The sequence below is a fragment of the Haplochromis burtoni genome, unplaced genomic scaffold (assembly GCF_018398535.1).
Source record: "Haplochromis burtoni strain Fernald_Lab_line unplaced genomic scaffold, NCSU_Asbu1 Contig_190, whole genome shotgun sequence".
In the NCBI taxonomy this organism is placed as follows: Eukaryota; Metazoa; Chordata; class Actinopteri; order Cichliformes; family Cichlidae; genus Haplochromis; species Haplochromis burtoni.
In genome coordinates this window covers 158,905-175,656 of record NW_024582551.1, presented here as the reverse complement: position 1 = coordinate 175,656, position 16,752 = coordinate 158,905, and the positions used below count along the sequence as shown (strand labels likewise).

The 16,752-nt window shown below is 45.7% G+C and overlaps 1 protein-coding gene across 1 annotated transcript in view; it reads right to left on the bottom strand.

Moving 5' to 3' along the window:
* The window catches only part of col6a4a (collagen, type VI, alpha 4a), a gene marked incomplete in the record, with an annotated part of 91,012 nt that overhangs the window by 45,965 nt on the left and 28,295 nt on the right, over positions 1-16,752 (bottom strand). Inside the window, 8 exon segments of the mRNA XM_042225963.1 lie at positions 2,163-2,741; positions 3,923-4,480; positions 5,054-5,614; positions 5,721-6,341; positions 7,645-8,214; positions 9,504-10,091; positions 10,438-11,040; positions 12,672-12,769. Of these exon segments, the coding sequence (XP_042081897.1) occupies positions 2,163-2,741; positions 3,923-4,480; positions 5,054-5,614; positions 5,721-6,341; positions 7,645-8,214; positions 9,504-10,091; positions 10,438-11,040; positions 12,672-12,747 (4,156 nt within the window).

The following is a 16,752-nucleotide window of genomic DNA, read 5'->3' as shown; positions in this document are numbered from 1 at the left end:
TTTTCAAACTCACATGATCGAGTTTTGATGGGTTTGGATTTGCAGATGGTGTCGACCACCTTTTGCTTGATATTTTCCAAGCTGCCAAAGTTCTGCACAGTGAAGAGCGTCTCCGGTGTGCCGGTGATCTGCAGCAGCTCCAGAATGTGGACATCGCCAATGCCGATAGCAAACACCTCGATTCCTAGATCCCTCAGTTCGATGGCAGGGTCTTCAACATCATCTTGCGATTCTCCATCTGTGATCAACACCAAATTCTGGGAGATGCCTTCAGATTTACGACTGCCCCGCAATGCCTGAAAATACTCCTTAATGGAAGTCAGTGCCAGTCCGATGTTGGTTCCTCCCCCACGCTGACTCATTTTCAAGATGTGATCCGACATTTCCTTCTCAGTGTAGAACTGGTTGAGGTAAAACTCGTGTTGAAAAATGTCGCTGAACTGGGCAAACCCAGCGCGAACTAAATCTTCACTGACTTTGAAGCTGTTGATGAGATCTATGGTGAAGTTCTTCATGATGGCGTAGTCAGCTTGGTTAATACTACCCGACTGATCAACTAGGAAGACCAGGTCAGCACTTCGCTTTTCACAAACTGTAAATGAAAACGCAGATATTAGAGACGTGGACCACACCCTGTGTGGAGGCTCTTCATGTTCTTTTGTTGACAAATACAGATTATTTTTGTGACGATGGCATGAAACTCACATTTCAAACACATTCGGTGCTCTACACGTATGATGGTGATGGTTAGTTGTTTGTAATTGTTATCCCCGGGGTTAAAAATTTAGACTCGTGCCAAAAACTGCAGTTCCTCTAACATCCAGCAGAGGCTCCAGCAGCGAGTCAGTCCCTTTGACACCCACGTTAAAACGTGACAGCAGAAATAAACACGTGGATGTTGTTTATGTTTAAGGTCGTTAGATTAGCAAAGTTCATCTGGTTATTAGACGCCTTGTGTTTTCTGCCCCTGTATTCCCTCACCCTTTGTGTTTCATGCTGCATGTCTTATGTTATCAAGTTTGTATTGTCATGTCTGTGTCTCATGTTTCCTGTTTTATTTTGAAGGCGGTGTGTGTTCTTTGTTCATTGTATTTAGTTTCACTTCCCCTGTCCTGTCATTAGCCTCCTGTCAGTCAGCTGTTCGCCCATGTGTTCCCACTTCCCTTAATCACCTCCTGTGTATTTAAGTCCTCTGTTTTCAGGGTGTCATTGTCAGATCGGTTGCGTTGTAGGCCAAGAGTTCATGTCAAGTTTTCAGGTCAGGGCCATGTTCCTGTTGTAGGCTTTTATTTAATTTAGCTCACCCAGTTTCGTTTATTGTTAGCCTTGCCAGCCTCAATAAACGGCTCGTGTTTGGTCATTCAAGTCACGTTTTGTTTCGTTTTGTGTCCACCTTTCACGCTACACACAGTCAGCCTCGCGGATTGTGACACATGGGCCTTTAGGTATTATTAAGAAGGTAGTTTGCATTATTATTTGCATTATTAGGGGGGTAGCATCTTTGACATCTTTTACTGTACAAATATGAAGCGCCTTGAGGTGACTGTTGTTGTGATTTGGCGCTATATAAATAAAATTGAATTGAACAGCTAATTCTTTGAACTGAAGCATTTTTAATGCAATAGTGTACCAACCAATAATATGGCTGCTGTTAGGTTAATAGTACTAACAGACTTATCAAGAAATCTGAGCTCCAGTTGCGCTGAGTGAAATTTGGGGACTTTATTATGCACTAATTAGTATCTGTGGGATGCTCCCATACAGGCTGTGGAAACAAGTGCTATAAAGCTATAAAGTGATCCACTTTGTTTTCCAAACTTCGGTCAGATGTTTGTGAGCCTTTGCTAATCACAGATTTATCAGTGTCATGTTGGTGTTTAAAGACATCCAGTATGCTGTACTGACTGTAGAAATATCTGAACTAATGAGTGAAAAAACCCAGAAAACTTCTGAAGTTACTGTTGCCAACATAAAATCTTCCTGCTTGCTTTTCTTACAATGATGTGAGAAGAATCGTGTTTTAAAACGCTTCTTCTCAATCAATTTGAGGATTATTTACGTCAAGTCTGAAATTCAGAAATGTGCTGTTAGTATAATCATTTATTGTATCCTTGCAAATCCATTTTCTTTGGCCTGATGTAATTAGAAGTTTAGTTGCTTACCTGGTTTGGTGGAGTTGCACAGGACTTGCGTGATGTTTTTGTAGAGTTTTTCCAGGGCGTCAAAGTTATCCACGTAAAAAACTCTGGCTTTATCTTGACCAGCCATGACCTCCAGCTGTTTCTTGTTGGCTCCTTCTACTCCAATACTGAAGACAGTGACCCCTTTGTTTCTCAGAGCCACAGATGGTTCATCCAGACTGTGTGGGTCAGTAGCATCGCCATCGGTAATTACCATGAGGATCTGAGGCACCTGCAGCTCTGCCCGTCCACCATAGTTAGCATCAAAGAACTGTAGAGCATATTTCAAAGCCTTGCCAGTGTACGTGTCTCCATACGGGGATTTGAGAGCCTTTATGGCCTGGGAAACCTCCTGCTTGGAGCTGAACTGATTGAGAGTGAAAATAGACTTGGGTTCATTCGCGTAGAGGATGACACCGAAGCGGGTCAGGTCTTTGCCAACTGTGGTTTGGTTCACCATCGACTGCATGAACTTCTGCATGCTTCGAAACTTTTCCAGGGTTATGCTTGTGGAGCCGTCCACCAAGAAAATGATGTCAGCTCTTTCTGTCTTCTTGCATTCTGGTGGTAAAAAGCACAAATGTTTGGTCAGAGGGAATGGGAGCAGGAACGTCAAGGAACAGCTCTTTAAAACCTCCTAAGACCCAAACCCTTTCATGGCATGCATTTTTAATTTCTCTTTGCTATTTGGGCTGATCAAGACCTGATGAATGTAAAAAACATTTTCTTTTTACCAATTTTTTTGTTTCTGAGAAGAATGATATTCGTTTTTAATTTTTATAGAGCAGTGTAATGTCCTCGTAAGTGGATATTAGGCCCTTGTAGAAAAATATTAAGTATTGTGGTCTAAAAAACCCAAAATGTGATGTCCACATATGCAGACGTCAAGTCCTAGAAGGTTAAAATATTAAAGTGAAGGTGACGAGGATCTCTTTATCATGTAGGGTTGATGTACCACAATAGGTTTTAATGGTGGAAGAAACTGGAGCCACTGAAAGAAAGCTGCAAACACCCAAACAGAAAGTCCCTGATCTGCTCCAGAAGTTCCCCGCTAATCTATAATGCTGCTAAAATCACCTCTGTCTCTCTTCCACAGCATGTCTTTATCCTGTCTTCCTTCTCTCACCCCAACCAATCACAGCAGATGGCCCCGCCCCTCCCTGAGCCTGGTTCTGCCTGAGGTTTCTTCCTGTTAAAAGGGAGTTTTTCCTTCCCACTGTCGCCAAAGTGCTGCTCATAGGGGGTCATATGATTGTTGGGGTTTCTCTGTGTGTATTATTGTGGGGTCTACCTTACAGTATAAAGCACCGTGAGCCGACTGATGTTGTGATTTGGCGCTGTATGAATAAAACTGAATTCATCCCTAACCACCACATTGACCTCATTATAATACTGTAGTTCTCATGTTACACAGGTCGGAAAAACAGAGGACCCTTTTAATGTGGGACTCAACAAATATGTATTCAAAGAGGAGTCCTTTCCTCCTTGGAAAGATGAGTGGACGAATGACGAAATCTTTCCTGTCTTTACACAAACACATATTACAGAACAGGATCCTTCTCATTAGAGCAAGGAGCCCATTAACTGGCAGACTACTGCATTAACCTGTTAAAGTAAGAAGCCTCAGACTTGAATGATCTCATCCCTGCTGCCTGGCACTAGACTGCAAACTGTAAAGATTTTTATATTTACAAAAACAAGGATATAGTTCACGTTTCGGGTTGGTCCCAGTCTCCTCTCACCTCTCTCCGGATCACAGAGCTCCAAAGCCACTTGACTCTCCAAGTCCTTCAAAGCATCAAAGTCCCTCTCAGCATACATCCTATCTGGGGATCCACTGATCTCGAGCAGCTGGGTGGTGTTGGCGTCCACCACTCCAATGGCGTAGACCACCACTCCTTTGGCCCTCAGATCTTCAGCGGGGCGTTTAACTGCATCTTGGGCCTCGCCATCTGTTATGACCACTAGCCTCTGCCTCAGGCTGGGCCGTCCTCCTCTGGCTGCATCAAAATACTGAGATACTTCTCTTATGGCTTTGCCCGTGTACGTGCCTCCACCCATCTGCTCCATGCTATCGATGGCTGTCGACATTTCTTCTTTGCTGTAGTGGACGTTGAGTGGGAACTCGAGGCTTTGGACAGTGCTGAACTGCATGACGCCTACGTGCACCTCATTCTTCCCAATGATGGACTTCCTAATGACCGATTTCATGAACTCTTTCATTTTTGTGTAGTCTTCGGCATAGATGCTTCCAGAGCTGTCAATCAAGAAGACGAGGTCGCCTGGTATATCTTTACAAACTGTAGGCAGAGTAGCACATCCATGTTAGCATCGCTGCTTGTATGTTAAATAATAATTACCCTGTTTCAAGAAACAAAGGTGTCCTGTGTTGAACGGCTCTTGTCCAGCCTTCTCTGACCATGTGCAGCATATTATATCTATATATCTGTCTGTATAGATACATTTTGGCTAATATTTGCTCACTTTTATCTTATTCCTCTGGTGGCATTTGATAAGTAGATAAGACAATTTCATGCATATTAATTCAGTATTTTATGCTAACACTTAACAGTGTCTTTCTCAGTGTAAAAACTCATTTCTGTTAAGGTGACGAACTCCCTGATATCCAACGATTTATGTCATCAGTAAAATCTGTTCTCCTTTCACTTTGCTTATTTCAGTTTCATTCTACTCTTAACTACTGGTTTAAGGCTGAATACGGCAGTTTTATACGGCTGTTTTCATTAAACTTAAACCCAATGAGATATACAATGACTTAAACACTGAAAATTAAAAAAATGCACCTGCAGTATGTGCTGCTTGTAACCTCTAGACATGCATTTGTAACATGAGTGTGGTTCATTTCCCCTCACCGTCTGTAGAACAGATATCTGTGATGATTTCATCTTTGATCCTCTTTAAGGCATCAAAATTATTGACAAAGAAAGTCCTCTTGGGGTCACCGGAAATCTCTTGCAGCTCAGGCACGTCGGCTTTGTTCACCCCAATGGCGTAGACAATGACACCCTGCTTCCTCAGTCGCTCTGCTGGAACCTTGACCTCATCCTGAGATTTTCCATCCGTGATGACCACCAGGAACTCGGGGACTTTGTGACCACGAGTGACCACAGCTCTCTCAAAGTGTGGACTCATGAATTCCAGGGCCTGCCCCGTCTGTGTGCCGCCGCCTACTTGTCTAATTTCCTCCACAGCTTTCTCCAGCGTGGATGCATCTGTGTAATCGGTCAGATCAAATTCCAGGTTTGGCGAATCTGCGTATTTGGCAACGCCCATTCGGATATGCTGAGGCCCGATACGGAAGGTATTAATAAACTCAATGATGAACTTCTTCATGTCATAGAAGTCATTGGGGTGAATGCTTCCCGAGTGGTCGATCAGGAAGAACATGTCTGCTTCATCGGTCTGCACGCAGCCTGGAAAGGAAAAGCAAACATTCTGAGTTTTGCACCTTTAAATTTGTTAAAGAAGTCATGATGTTCAAGTTAAGTCATGAAAGTGTAAGAACATGCTGGTCCACACCTTCTTTGATGCCAGCTCTTCTTGTGCTGACTGAGACCGCCTGGTGAATGATGTTATAGCAAAGAGTCTTCTGCAGGTTCTTCTTCAGACCTTTCAGCTTGTCAAAAGTGTCCACTATGAACACGTGCTTGTTGGGGGGGTGGGACGCTATCTGGTTCAGTTCAGCCTCGTTGGCACTTTGGACTCCCACAGCGTAAACGGTGACGCCAGCACGGCGGAGAGCAGCTGCCGCCTCGGTGACGTTATCCTGCGATTTGCCGTCTGTGATCACGACCGCCACCTGCTGAACGCCCTTATCTTTCCTGCTTCCAGCGTCCTCCGTGAAAATATTTTCGCGAGTGAAGTTGAGGGCAGCTCCGGTGTTTGTACCACCTCCGCGATAAGGCAGGATTTTGATGAAATTCAGCAAACTGTCCGTTTCATTAAAGCTGTTGAGGTAGACCAGCGCTGTGGCTTGGTCGCTGTACGTAACGATACCCACCCGGACTCTCTTGTCACCGACGTCAAAGCCGCTGACAATGGACAGCAGGAAAGAGCGCACCAGGTCGAAGTTCTCAGAGCCGATGCTTCCCGACTCGTCCACGATGAAGACGAAGTCCGCCAGTTTGGCTGCTTTGCAGTCTGTAAAGGGAATCATAATCTCGTTATCACTCAAGCATTCTGATTCAGGATGTGACGATGACGCCACACTAATTCTTTTTGCTTTTTGTTAATGTGCAGCTTCACCCCAGTTCCACAAAGGTTGGGATGCTGTACAAAATGGGAATAACAGCAGAATACAACCTCACATCTCAGTACACAGCATCACACTTTTTGGAATTAGGGTTAAATATGTGTTGCTAGTAGGTCATTTGGTTGGATGTTGTTTCTTTGGCACAGAATTCCAGGTACGTGACAGCTAATAAAGGTTTCCCATCCAGGGTGCCTGTTTCTGTATTGCCCTCATATTCCGCAATCAAACTAAAGAATTAGTCCACATATACTGTCGAGGATCATTAGAACAAACAGATCCATGTTATTTGTTTTAATAACTCATGTAGGCAGTCACAGTGGGACACCCACTACATGCTGAGAATCCTGTCCTGTCTTCCTTCTCTTACCCCAACCAATCACAGCAGATGGCCCCGCCCCTCCTTGAGCCTGGTTCTGCTAGAGGTTTCTTCCTGTTAAAAGGGAGTTTTTCCTTCCCACTGTCGCCAAAGTGCTGCTCATAGGGGGTCATATGATTGTTGGGTTTTTCTCTGTATCTATGAAGCGCCTTGAGGTGACTTTTGTTGTGATTTGGCGCTATATAAATAAAATTGAATTGAATTGAATTGAATTGAGAAATGACACTAGCATTTCAAGCGTTTTGACGATGTTGAAGTGTAACAGAGTTTCGGTTAAATATATCTCAATGATGTCGGTTCTACTGCCCGTGAAGCTAGCAACAGTTGTCTCTTACCACCCATACAGGCTGGCTTTCCACTCATGAATGACTGTCACATTTAAATGCAACTAATAAACACATCTATGCTGTGAAGTGGTACATTTAACACAAGCTGTCACCTTGTGTTTGCACTGTCTAAAGCTAGCATATGATAAAGCTGTGACTTTCTCACAACAACAGACTTCATCTGACTGGAAGGCTGTGATTTCTCTGCAGGGAAGGTCAGTCTGCATCTAACAGACTGAAAACGTGAAAGTAAAAATAAATGTTAAAATATTTGATGTCCTGGGGTGAAAATATGGAAGCATGAAGACATCTCAGATGTTCTCGCCACAGCATGCTGGCGTTTCCAGCAGGATAAGTTTATCATCAAGATTAAAGTTAATAAAACAGGTAATTTACGTGACTGTTCCTTTGTGAATAACCTTTTTCAAACATGCACAGGAGTTGATTTTATGACTGATGACAACAATAATGAAAGTAAAGACTTTTCACCTTGAGTGAGAGTGATCTCCTCTTCCTCTCTTTCAAAAATGGTCTTTAGGGTGGGCACTGCATTGAAGGTAGACTCGTACACGTACGGCGCCGTGGCTATTACACGCATTTCGTCCATTGATGCACCGAAGCTCACTCCCACGGTAGTTACTCCTAGTGATTTGATCAGACGTGTCTGCTTAAAAACTGGATCATCTGAGTCTTTTCCACTTAGAACAACCAGAAACTGTCGGAAGCCTTGGGATGCCCGACTTCCTGATTCATTTGTGAAGAAATTAGAGCTGGCGTACTCCAGTGCGCTGCCCAGGTTGCGTGGCTGATTGGGCTTAAGTCGGCTCTGGCGGAAGGACCTTACACCAGTGAGCGTCGCCTCTTTGGTTTGGAAAGCATTAAGGAGAAACTCCACTTTGGTAACCGTACCGTACTGGGCCAGTCCGAGACGGTTGCCAGAAGCTCCAATGTTGAGTTGATTGACCAGTCGGACCAGGATGGTTCTGACCTGCTGGAAATCTGCTTGACTGATGCCACTGTCCACCAGGAAGAAAATGTCTGCAAACTTTTCTGCCAACGCTGTAAATTAAGAAGAAAACAGTCCTTCACTATTATTATATGCATTTCCATTTATATGAAATTAAACTACCTGCAGGTCTAAAAGACAAAGGTTTGGAATTGTTGTCGTTTTAATTTCAGTTTGTAACCACAACCCTGCCCTGGATGGCACGATTCTCTTTCATCTGCACAATATTTTTAAAATTGGACACACGCTGTCTCAGAGCCATGCATTTGTTGCTTCTAATTTCCTTTTTTGTGTTTTTTCCAAAACCACTCAGAGAGGACACAGCACGACGGATCATATTCTCCATATTAGGGTACTAACTTAGGTGCTATAATATACTGACAGGGACTAGAAAGAGAGAGCAGATTTCTCCTGTTTTGGCTTCCTGTTAAATCCAGAATTCAAAATCCTGCTCCTCACATACAAGGTCTTAAATAATCAGGCCCCATCTTATCTTAATGACCTTGTAGTACCATATCACCCTATTAGAGCACTTGGCTCTCGCTCTGCAGGCCTACTTGTTGTTCCTAGAGTATTTAAAAGTAGAATGGGAGGCAGAGCCTTCAGTTTTCAGGCCCCTCTTCTGTGGAACCAGCTTCCAGTTTGGATTCAGGAGACAGACACTATCTCTACTTTCAAGATTAGGCTTCAAACTTTCCTTTTTGCTAAAGCATATAGTTAGGGCTGGACCAGGTGACCCTGAATCCTCCCTTAGTTATGCTGCAATGGGCTCCAGCAAGGCTGGACAATGGTCCGTTAAGTTTACCTAAAGAAGTTATAGTCAGCAGTGATGGTTAACCAGTTAAAAAAAAAGAAAAACTGGTCATAATGTCATTAAAAATAAGGAAGTGTAAGTTAAGCAACCTAATTTCTTCAATTATAATAAATAATAAAGACTGAATTAAGAATGTCAGAAAATCTAACGTTAGAGTCCACGTGCTACTGACCAATCACGTTTGAACGAGGGGTGGCATTTGTTACACTGAAAACATGTTGTCTTTGACTGTCGGGGGTTTTCTTTCTATTCGCTTTAAAGCAAAGAACGTATCTGTTTCATACACATTGAGTGGTGGATGAGAAAAGCCTTCAGGGGTTCCGCTGCAGCTTGCGGGTAACTCGACTAACATCTCTAAATGATCAGCCGATACGTTCCCGATTGCTATCAATGCAAACTGAGCAGAAATCCTCTGACGCAGTTACATTTTAAATCCCTGACCAGTGAAAATAGAACTAAGCAGCATTCAGGTATTTATTTCCTTCTCTTATAATAAACAATTCTGTAAGGACGTTTTCTTTGTCTCACCTTGACTCCGACTCTCCACGGAGATGCATACAGTTTGCAGCAGACTGTCTGTTAGCCGCTGTAGAGCCTGGTAGCTATCGATAGTGTAAAGGAAGTGGTGTGCAGGTAGGTTTACGATAGACTCGAGCTGCTGCTTGTTAACATCTCCCACCCCAATGGCAAATATGATAACTCCTTGATCGCGCAGGCGCTTGGCGGGCTCGACTACGTCATCCGTGGAGTCCCCGTCTGTGATGACTACAGCAAACTGAGGAACTCGCTGGCTCGCCCGGCTCCCTGCCTCCTGAGTGAAGTACACTGACTGGAGGAAGTCAATGGCCTTTCCTGTTTCTGTGCCTCCTGTTCGATATGGAAACTGATCGACTTCAGCCAGCAGAGAATCCTTGTCCATGTGATCTTTCAGCAGAAACTCCTGGTAGGTCTCGTCGCTATACTGAGCCAAGCCAATCCGAATTTTGTCAGGGCCGATGTCAAGGCCTAAAATGAAACTTCGGAGAAACTGCCTAATTTCCTCAAAGTTATCAACGCCAATGCTAGTTGAGCTGTCAACCAGGAAGACGATGTCTGCCACGGTGGCTCTGGCACATTCTGGAAAAGAAGAAGAAGAAAGTCAGGAACACGAGAGGAAAGTCAGTGAAACCTACATTTCTCGAGAAAGATAAAAACTTTGGGCGGGGCTTTCCCGGTTTTATATTTAATAAATGGTTAATGGACTGGTTCTCATATAACACTTTTCTACTCAGACTTATTTTACCTTGAGACGACAGTTTGCATGTTTATGATGATGAACCTGTTAGTTCATGAGCCCATTGTTAGTCAGCGGGCTGGTTTCAAACCTGCAGTCAGCTGAGACCGATAAAGTCACCTGGATGAGTGACCAAACGTTCTGAAAACACCATGTCCAGATGAACAGAATCAAGCTTTTGGGGTTTACCTGGAGACAGTTGCAGGAGTTGTCGTTTGGCTTCTTCTACAGTTGTGCATAGCGTCTGGATGATGTTCTGAGAAATTCCCTGCAGCGCTGCAAAATCTGACACACTGTAAACATGCTGATCGTCATTTGCAATCTCCCTCAGCTGGCTTGCATCTGCATCTTTGATACCAATTGCATACAAAACAATCCCTCTTCTCCTCAGGTTCTTAGCATGAGACTCTACATCGTCTTGGGATTTGCCATCAGTGATCACCACAGCAATTTGCGGCACTTTCTGCGCAGCTCGGCTTCCAGCTTTCCCCACAAAGTGTTCGTTCGACATGAATTCCAAGCCTTTACCGGTCATGGTGCCGCCCCCCCTGTAAGGCAGTTTGATGATGTTGTTGAGGATGTCCTCCTTGTTCTCAAAGGTGTTGAGCAGAAACTCTGTGAGTGGATTGTCACTGTACTGGACAAGGCCGATGCGGACGTGATCAGGGCTGACATCAAAGCTATCGACCAGCGTGAACAGAAACTGGCGGATCTGCTCAAAGTTCTCGGCGCCGATGCTCCACGAGCCATCGACCAGGAAGACGATGTCTGCCACGGCCTCTTCGGTACAGACTAAGAGGAAAGGTCTTTAAGTCACGGGGAAGAACTGCTGGACGCTAAAAGGAAATCTCTCAGTAGCTGAGGACATTTGGCAACGTGAGGTGTCAGCGTGGCTTATAGACAACAGAGGTGGGCTGTGCCATGTGACTGCTGGAAAAGAAAAATGGGCATGTTGCCGCCAGCTCGTGAAAAGCCTCTGGACTGCAGCAGGGATGCTTGCTGACAGCACTCACCTTCAGGGTGGAAAAGCGTGAGGAAAATGAGAAAAAGCGGCGTGTGGCTTACAGCTGGTGTTGGTTGCCTTCAGAAAGCTTTGCTTCCGTTAGCAGTGACCTGACTGCTAACGAAACCCCGACCTTTAACCCTCTCATCTCATTCATGTGCCTGGTTGCAAAAACATTTCCACACTAACCCTAATAATTCGGGGCCGTCTCAGAAACACCTTGAACACGTTAAACGTGAGCGTGCTCCAGTTGTAATACAGCAAAGGCCCAATGACAGCACTACAGGTCAGGTTCACCCATTTTTAATAGATACCGTTGGTGAATAAGAGCGAGTCAGATCTATTTTTACAGAGGCCCTTTTTAAAGTACAGCTGCTGGACAACTTTTCAAACCCAGAAAACTGCTCCCTCATCAGCAGCTTGATTATGGTAAAACGGGCGTGTGGAGAAGAAGGGGACACACCCCGAGGAGCCAATCAGAGCCACGCACCGGGCCTTCCTTCTCTCTGCTGCTCACAGTGGATCATCTGCATCCACCTCAACCTATCCCAGCGTCTTCCTCTTCTCCTGCCTGCAGCTGCATCTTCATTCTCCACCCTCCCTCCATCCTGCTCACTGAACACCTTCAGCTCAGCTCCACTGTCCCAAGTCTCACCTCCATCCTTGAACCTTCCCTTTCACTCTTGCTGCTATCCTTCAGTCACATTTGCCTCCACCCGCTCCACCCTGCCTGCACTCTGTCCTGTGGATGTTAAACCTTCACCATTTCTGCTCCTGCATGTTCACCTGCCCCCCTCTCATTCACACACATGTATTCTGTCTTCTAGTGGACTTCATCCCTTGTGCAGACGTCTCAGCACTGCTGACGAATCACATTTCCTGGCTACACGCTGCTAACTTCAATCTGCTTTTTTATTTCCAGTCATCATCCACAAGTTAATGCTACATTTTTCAGGGATAACTTATGTATTAGTTTAATTACTGACAGCGACCATGGACTGCACCTAAACGTCCAGCTCTACATAATGTTGGAGAAGTGATTTGTGGTTAAACAGATACTAAATGTTTCTGTGTGGCAGCGATGCTGGAACGACAGGATCAGTGGAGGAAGTTTTAATCTGGAGCCTGAGACCTAAGAAGGAAAATGTTTTATGCAACCAGACACCCGTCGAAGCTTTGTGTTTGTGCGTTTGTGAGCTTGTTAATTGTGCGTGTGCACGTGCTCAGCTGCAAACACATTCCTGTGCAGGGTTAGTGCTCCGTGTGTGAACTTCAAAACTTACCTGTGTGTGTGTGTGTGTGTGTGTGTGTTTGTGTGTGTGTGTGTGTGTGTGTATGGATGGTATAAACAGCTTCCACTGATGTCATACTTTCACCAGGACGCAGGAAGTGGAGCCATAAGCTGCATAATCACACCCACCTGTTGTCTGAGCGCCGCTGCTGCAGAAACACGCCGCCATGATGAGGCCGACCAGAGCAGCCCGCCTCCACTCCATGCTGGATCGGGTTTCTCTGTACCTGCGACAGAAACAGAGTCTGTTTCACATCTGGAAGCAGCTCCATCACAGCGGGAGCTGCTTCAAACATCTGCTCCACGAGGAACGTGAGGCTGAGTAGATGTTTGCAGAAGCTTTTTGTGCCAAAACAGGATTTCGTTATATAACAGAGACAGAAACACAGCAGAGACACGAGGGGAGGAAGAATATTTATGATAATTATGGGATATTTCAGCCCCAGTTAAGATACTTACAATCGTCCAGGTTAAATTATTGGACAATTATGTGTAACTTAAATTTTTTAAATAAAGGTTTGAAGGATTCGTCTAATAAATTGTTCATGAATGAACATGAATGGACGACATGTTGTTTATTAATGCACACAGTGTTCGTAAGGCATGAAAATCAAAACTAGCATGCATCAGGAGAACGGTCCACAGTCTGCATCTGCAGCCGAGGATGAACCCTCCCTCCACACACACAGGAAATATGGATTTGCATGTCAAGATATGACAGGAATCATCTGATGTTTCCCAATCTTGTAACAGTAAAGAAGCCATCCAAAAATTCCTGCATCCAGTAAAGTAAATCACTTCCAGCCCCGCTTCTGAGCTGAGACGTGAGATGCTAGCTCATAATGATGATGATGGAGCGTCCTGATTGGTCAGTTTTTAATCAAGCTGAAATGGTTTGCTGAGCGTGTCTCGCCCACTGATGTTGAAAGTTTCAGTATAATTATTGAAACGACACATTCCTGCTCGCAGCCATGAACTCATCTCCTCGGGGTGCTGTGAAACCAGAACCGCAGCACCGCAATAAAAGCTACAAATCATCGACCGACAGCTGCGAGGTCACCAATCACGTCTGTGCGACGTCTGTAAACCAGTGTCAGACACGGGGAAACTATTAAAACTCGGCGTGTGTGAGCGCACTGACAGGAAATAAGATGTGACGCTCAGTTTGAATAACATCAGCGTTGCCGTGGAGTCGGGGACACGGCAGGGGAGGAGCCAGCAGGAATCAGGAAATTGTAATTTAGTCAAAAGCATTTTGTGAATCCAGATGGAGCAGCATCCGTAGCATCCAGGCGGGAAGCCTGTTAGCGGGTTAAACCTGGGTTCTTTCTAATGTCCAGCAGGGGGCGACTCCTGTATTGAAGTGTTTCTGGTCTGACAGCTCAGGGAACTATGAGGTCTCAGTCGCTGGTTTCAGCTCGGATGTAATTAAAACCATGAGGATAATTCTGGAAACGAATCCCGTTAGAGCAGAAAGGACGAGCGAGATGATCGAGGGGTACGCTCTAAGGTTAATGAAATGCTTCTGTGTCCTTCACTTACTCGTATCCACCGTCAGCACCACACCAACCAGTGGCTATGTCCATCTTTTATATACAGTCTGTGTAAAACAGGCTAAACCCTCAGACATCCTCGGCTGGTTTCTGCTGTCGTTGGGCCAAACGCGATATCTCCGCGTGCAGCTCCACAGCCTCAGCAGCCAGATGAGTCAGACTCTTTCTGGTGTTTGCAGCCAGAAGACTTCAGAGCATCATCTGGCTCTCCTCACGGCCTCACGGTGCCATTTCCTGAGATCTGTAGGCAGCAGACAGTGTCTGGCCACATCACAGGCCGGATGAATGAGAGAATATTTTAAATGTTCTCTGGACGATGGTGCTTCAGATGCAGAGGAGCTCCCTGCCGGTTTTTACTGCCTCTCTACTTTCTTGTCTCACGCCCGCCTCCATAAAGTCTCTGCTCTCTGTTTACTTCCTCATTTCAAACTCTGTCCTCCCTGAACTCCTGCTCAGATCACCTCACAACAAAACAACATCAGTATTTAATCTGTCCGTGTTCAGTTACCATCATTAGAAGAGCAGGACAAACACTGAGGAGTGAACGATGAGAGGAGCAGACTGGTGTTGCAGGTTTGGGTCATGGTTAGCATGCATTTAGCCACATGCTAACCAAACACATTCAGAAATTTTACATGCAAATCAGACCATAAAGCACAGATGACAGAATCCACATGTCAACAGTTTAAGAAGCTGTCAACACGTTGTTTGCATTTGTGCTTTTTTTCTGCAAAGCATTTCAAACAAACGTTTTCTATTTGCACAGAATTATAAAATCACCAGGATCAGTTTTATTAAGTGACTCACAGCACGAAGCACTGCTGTGAACAAAGTTCAAACTGAGGCACAGTACGAAACAGGTTGGAGCTGTCACTGAGAGAACATCAGGACAAAAACAAAAGAAATCAGATCCGGCGTTGAGACAAAGATCTGGTGATGCTCACACAGCAGGAGGTGGATGTATGACGATGAAAAATCGATGAGTCTAAAGAGCTGAGAAGAAGCGAGCGAACGGGTCAGCCCAGATGAGAATCTTAGTCTCAAAGGAGACGATCGCTAGAACCCTGCAGAGGAACGGACGCCAAAAACTTCTGCAGAAGAGACACCTTCAAGTCAGACTGCAGTGTGCCGAGGACGACCCGGAGAAAGGTTCATGTCCCACAGGGAAGCAGTGGCAGGATTACACTGTGATACTGCAACGAACGACCTCCAGAAGACCAAAGCGAGTGCTACTGTCCGGTCTGACTGTGGGCTGACCTGAAGACCGAGGTCCACGCCAGAAGGTCATCACATCTGGAGGAGCCCGAGAGGTTCTCCAAAGCAGAACGGGCTGGGTTCACCGAGGCGACGAGAGGACGGTCATCCACACACAGGTGAGCCGCTCTGATGCACTTTAATCAGAGTTGTGGGATTAATGAGCCTCATTAGCTTCGGGTGTTTGCTGTTACCGCTGCACAGCCGTCCATCTTCTCCTGCCTGTCCCAGCAGGGACGGACCTGTTAGATCTCTATCAGAGGCGTGGGCGGCGTGCACGTCCTCGCATGATTCACGAACAGCAGTGAGAACGAAGAACGTTGTTTACTGACAGAGGACCATCGTCTTGGACGAATTGTTCACACGGCGACACAATCGTGCACGACGTGCAGGTGAGCCGTGAAACCAAAATAACGTATCTGACTAACGTGCGTCCTGGATGAGTGAGGATTTGGGCGTGGCTACTACAAACCAGAAGGTTTTACTGGCTTTTAGTTCCCGATGAATAAAGAGTTTAATATGTTAGTGATCTGTCCTGAGTCATGGTTTCCTCCCGTCTCCTGCTGCCACACACTTCCAGTGAATTTCACCAGCTGATTGCAGCTAATAAAGATTTCAAACTCCTCTCGATTCTTTTCCAAGGTGCTGCAGATAAATCTGCTTCGTCCTCCAGGCAGCAAAAGCAGCTCTGGATCTGTGTGGGCTTCATTTATTGGACGCTCACGCCTCCCTCTCTCCGTCTACATGTATGAACATGTGTTCGCCCACGAGCGTATTTCAGAGCTGTGTTTAATCACGGGCCAAATGCTCGAGGCCCTGTGAGTGGAGGCGGATTTGGGGGAGGGTTATTCTAATGCGAGGCATGTGGAGGTCATCAGCGCTCCAGTGACAGGCTGATTGAAGCGAGGTCCAGCTCTGGTTACACGGACCTCCAACTGTATCTACGCGGAGCGTGAGCGGCTCTTTCCTGTTGGCTCTATGGACCGTAGATGTTTGATGTTAAAGAATGAAGGGCCTCATGCTTTCTAGTTCAAACTGGTGTCACACATGCAGGAGGTTCTCCTCGCTGATGAGGACATTATAGAGCTGACGCTCTGCAGGCGCGCTGAGGACAGTTTGTGCCCTCCGAGCAGCGTTTAGGAGAACGCTGCATCGTGGACAGCTGCATGAAGCTGGAGCGTTTCTAACATGAATCTGTGTCCAAACAACAATCCCGCATTCAAAGCCTCAGCTGTGGAGGTCAAAGAGGAGCTGAGACTGGACTCGTGTTGAGCGAGCCCCCCCTCTCGCCGTGGCTGTCTGGAGAGGCTGAAACTAGAGTTGGATGTCTCGAGACCGGTCTTGGTCTCGAGACCGGTCTCGAGACCACTTTTACGTGGTCTTGGTCTCGTCTTGGTCTCGAC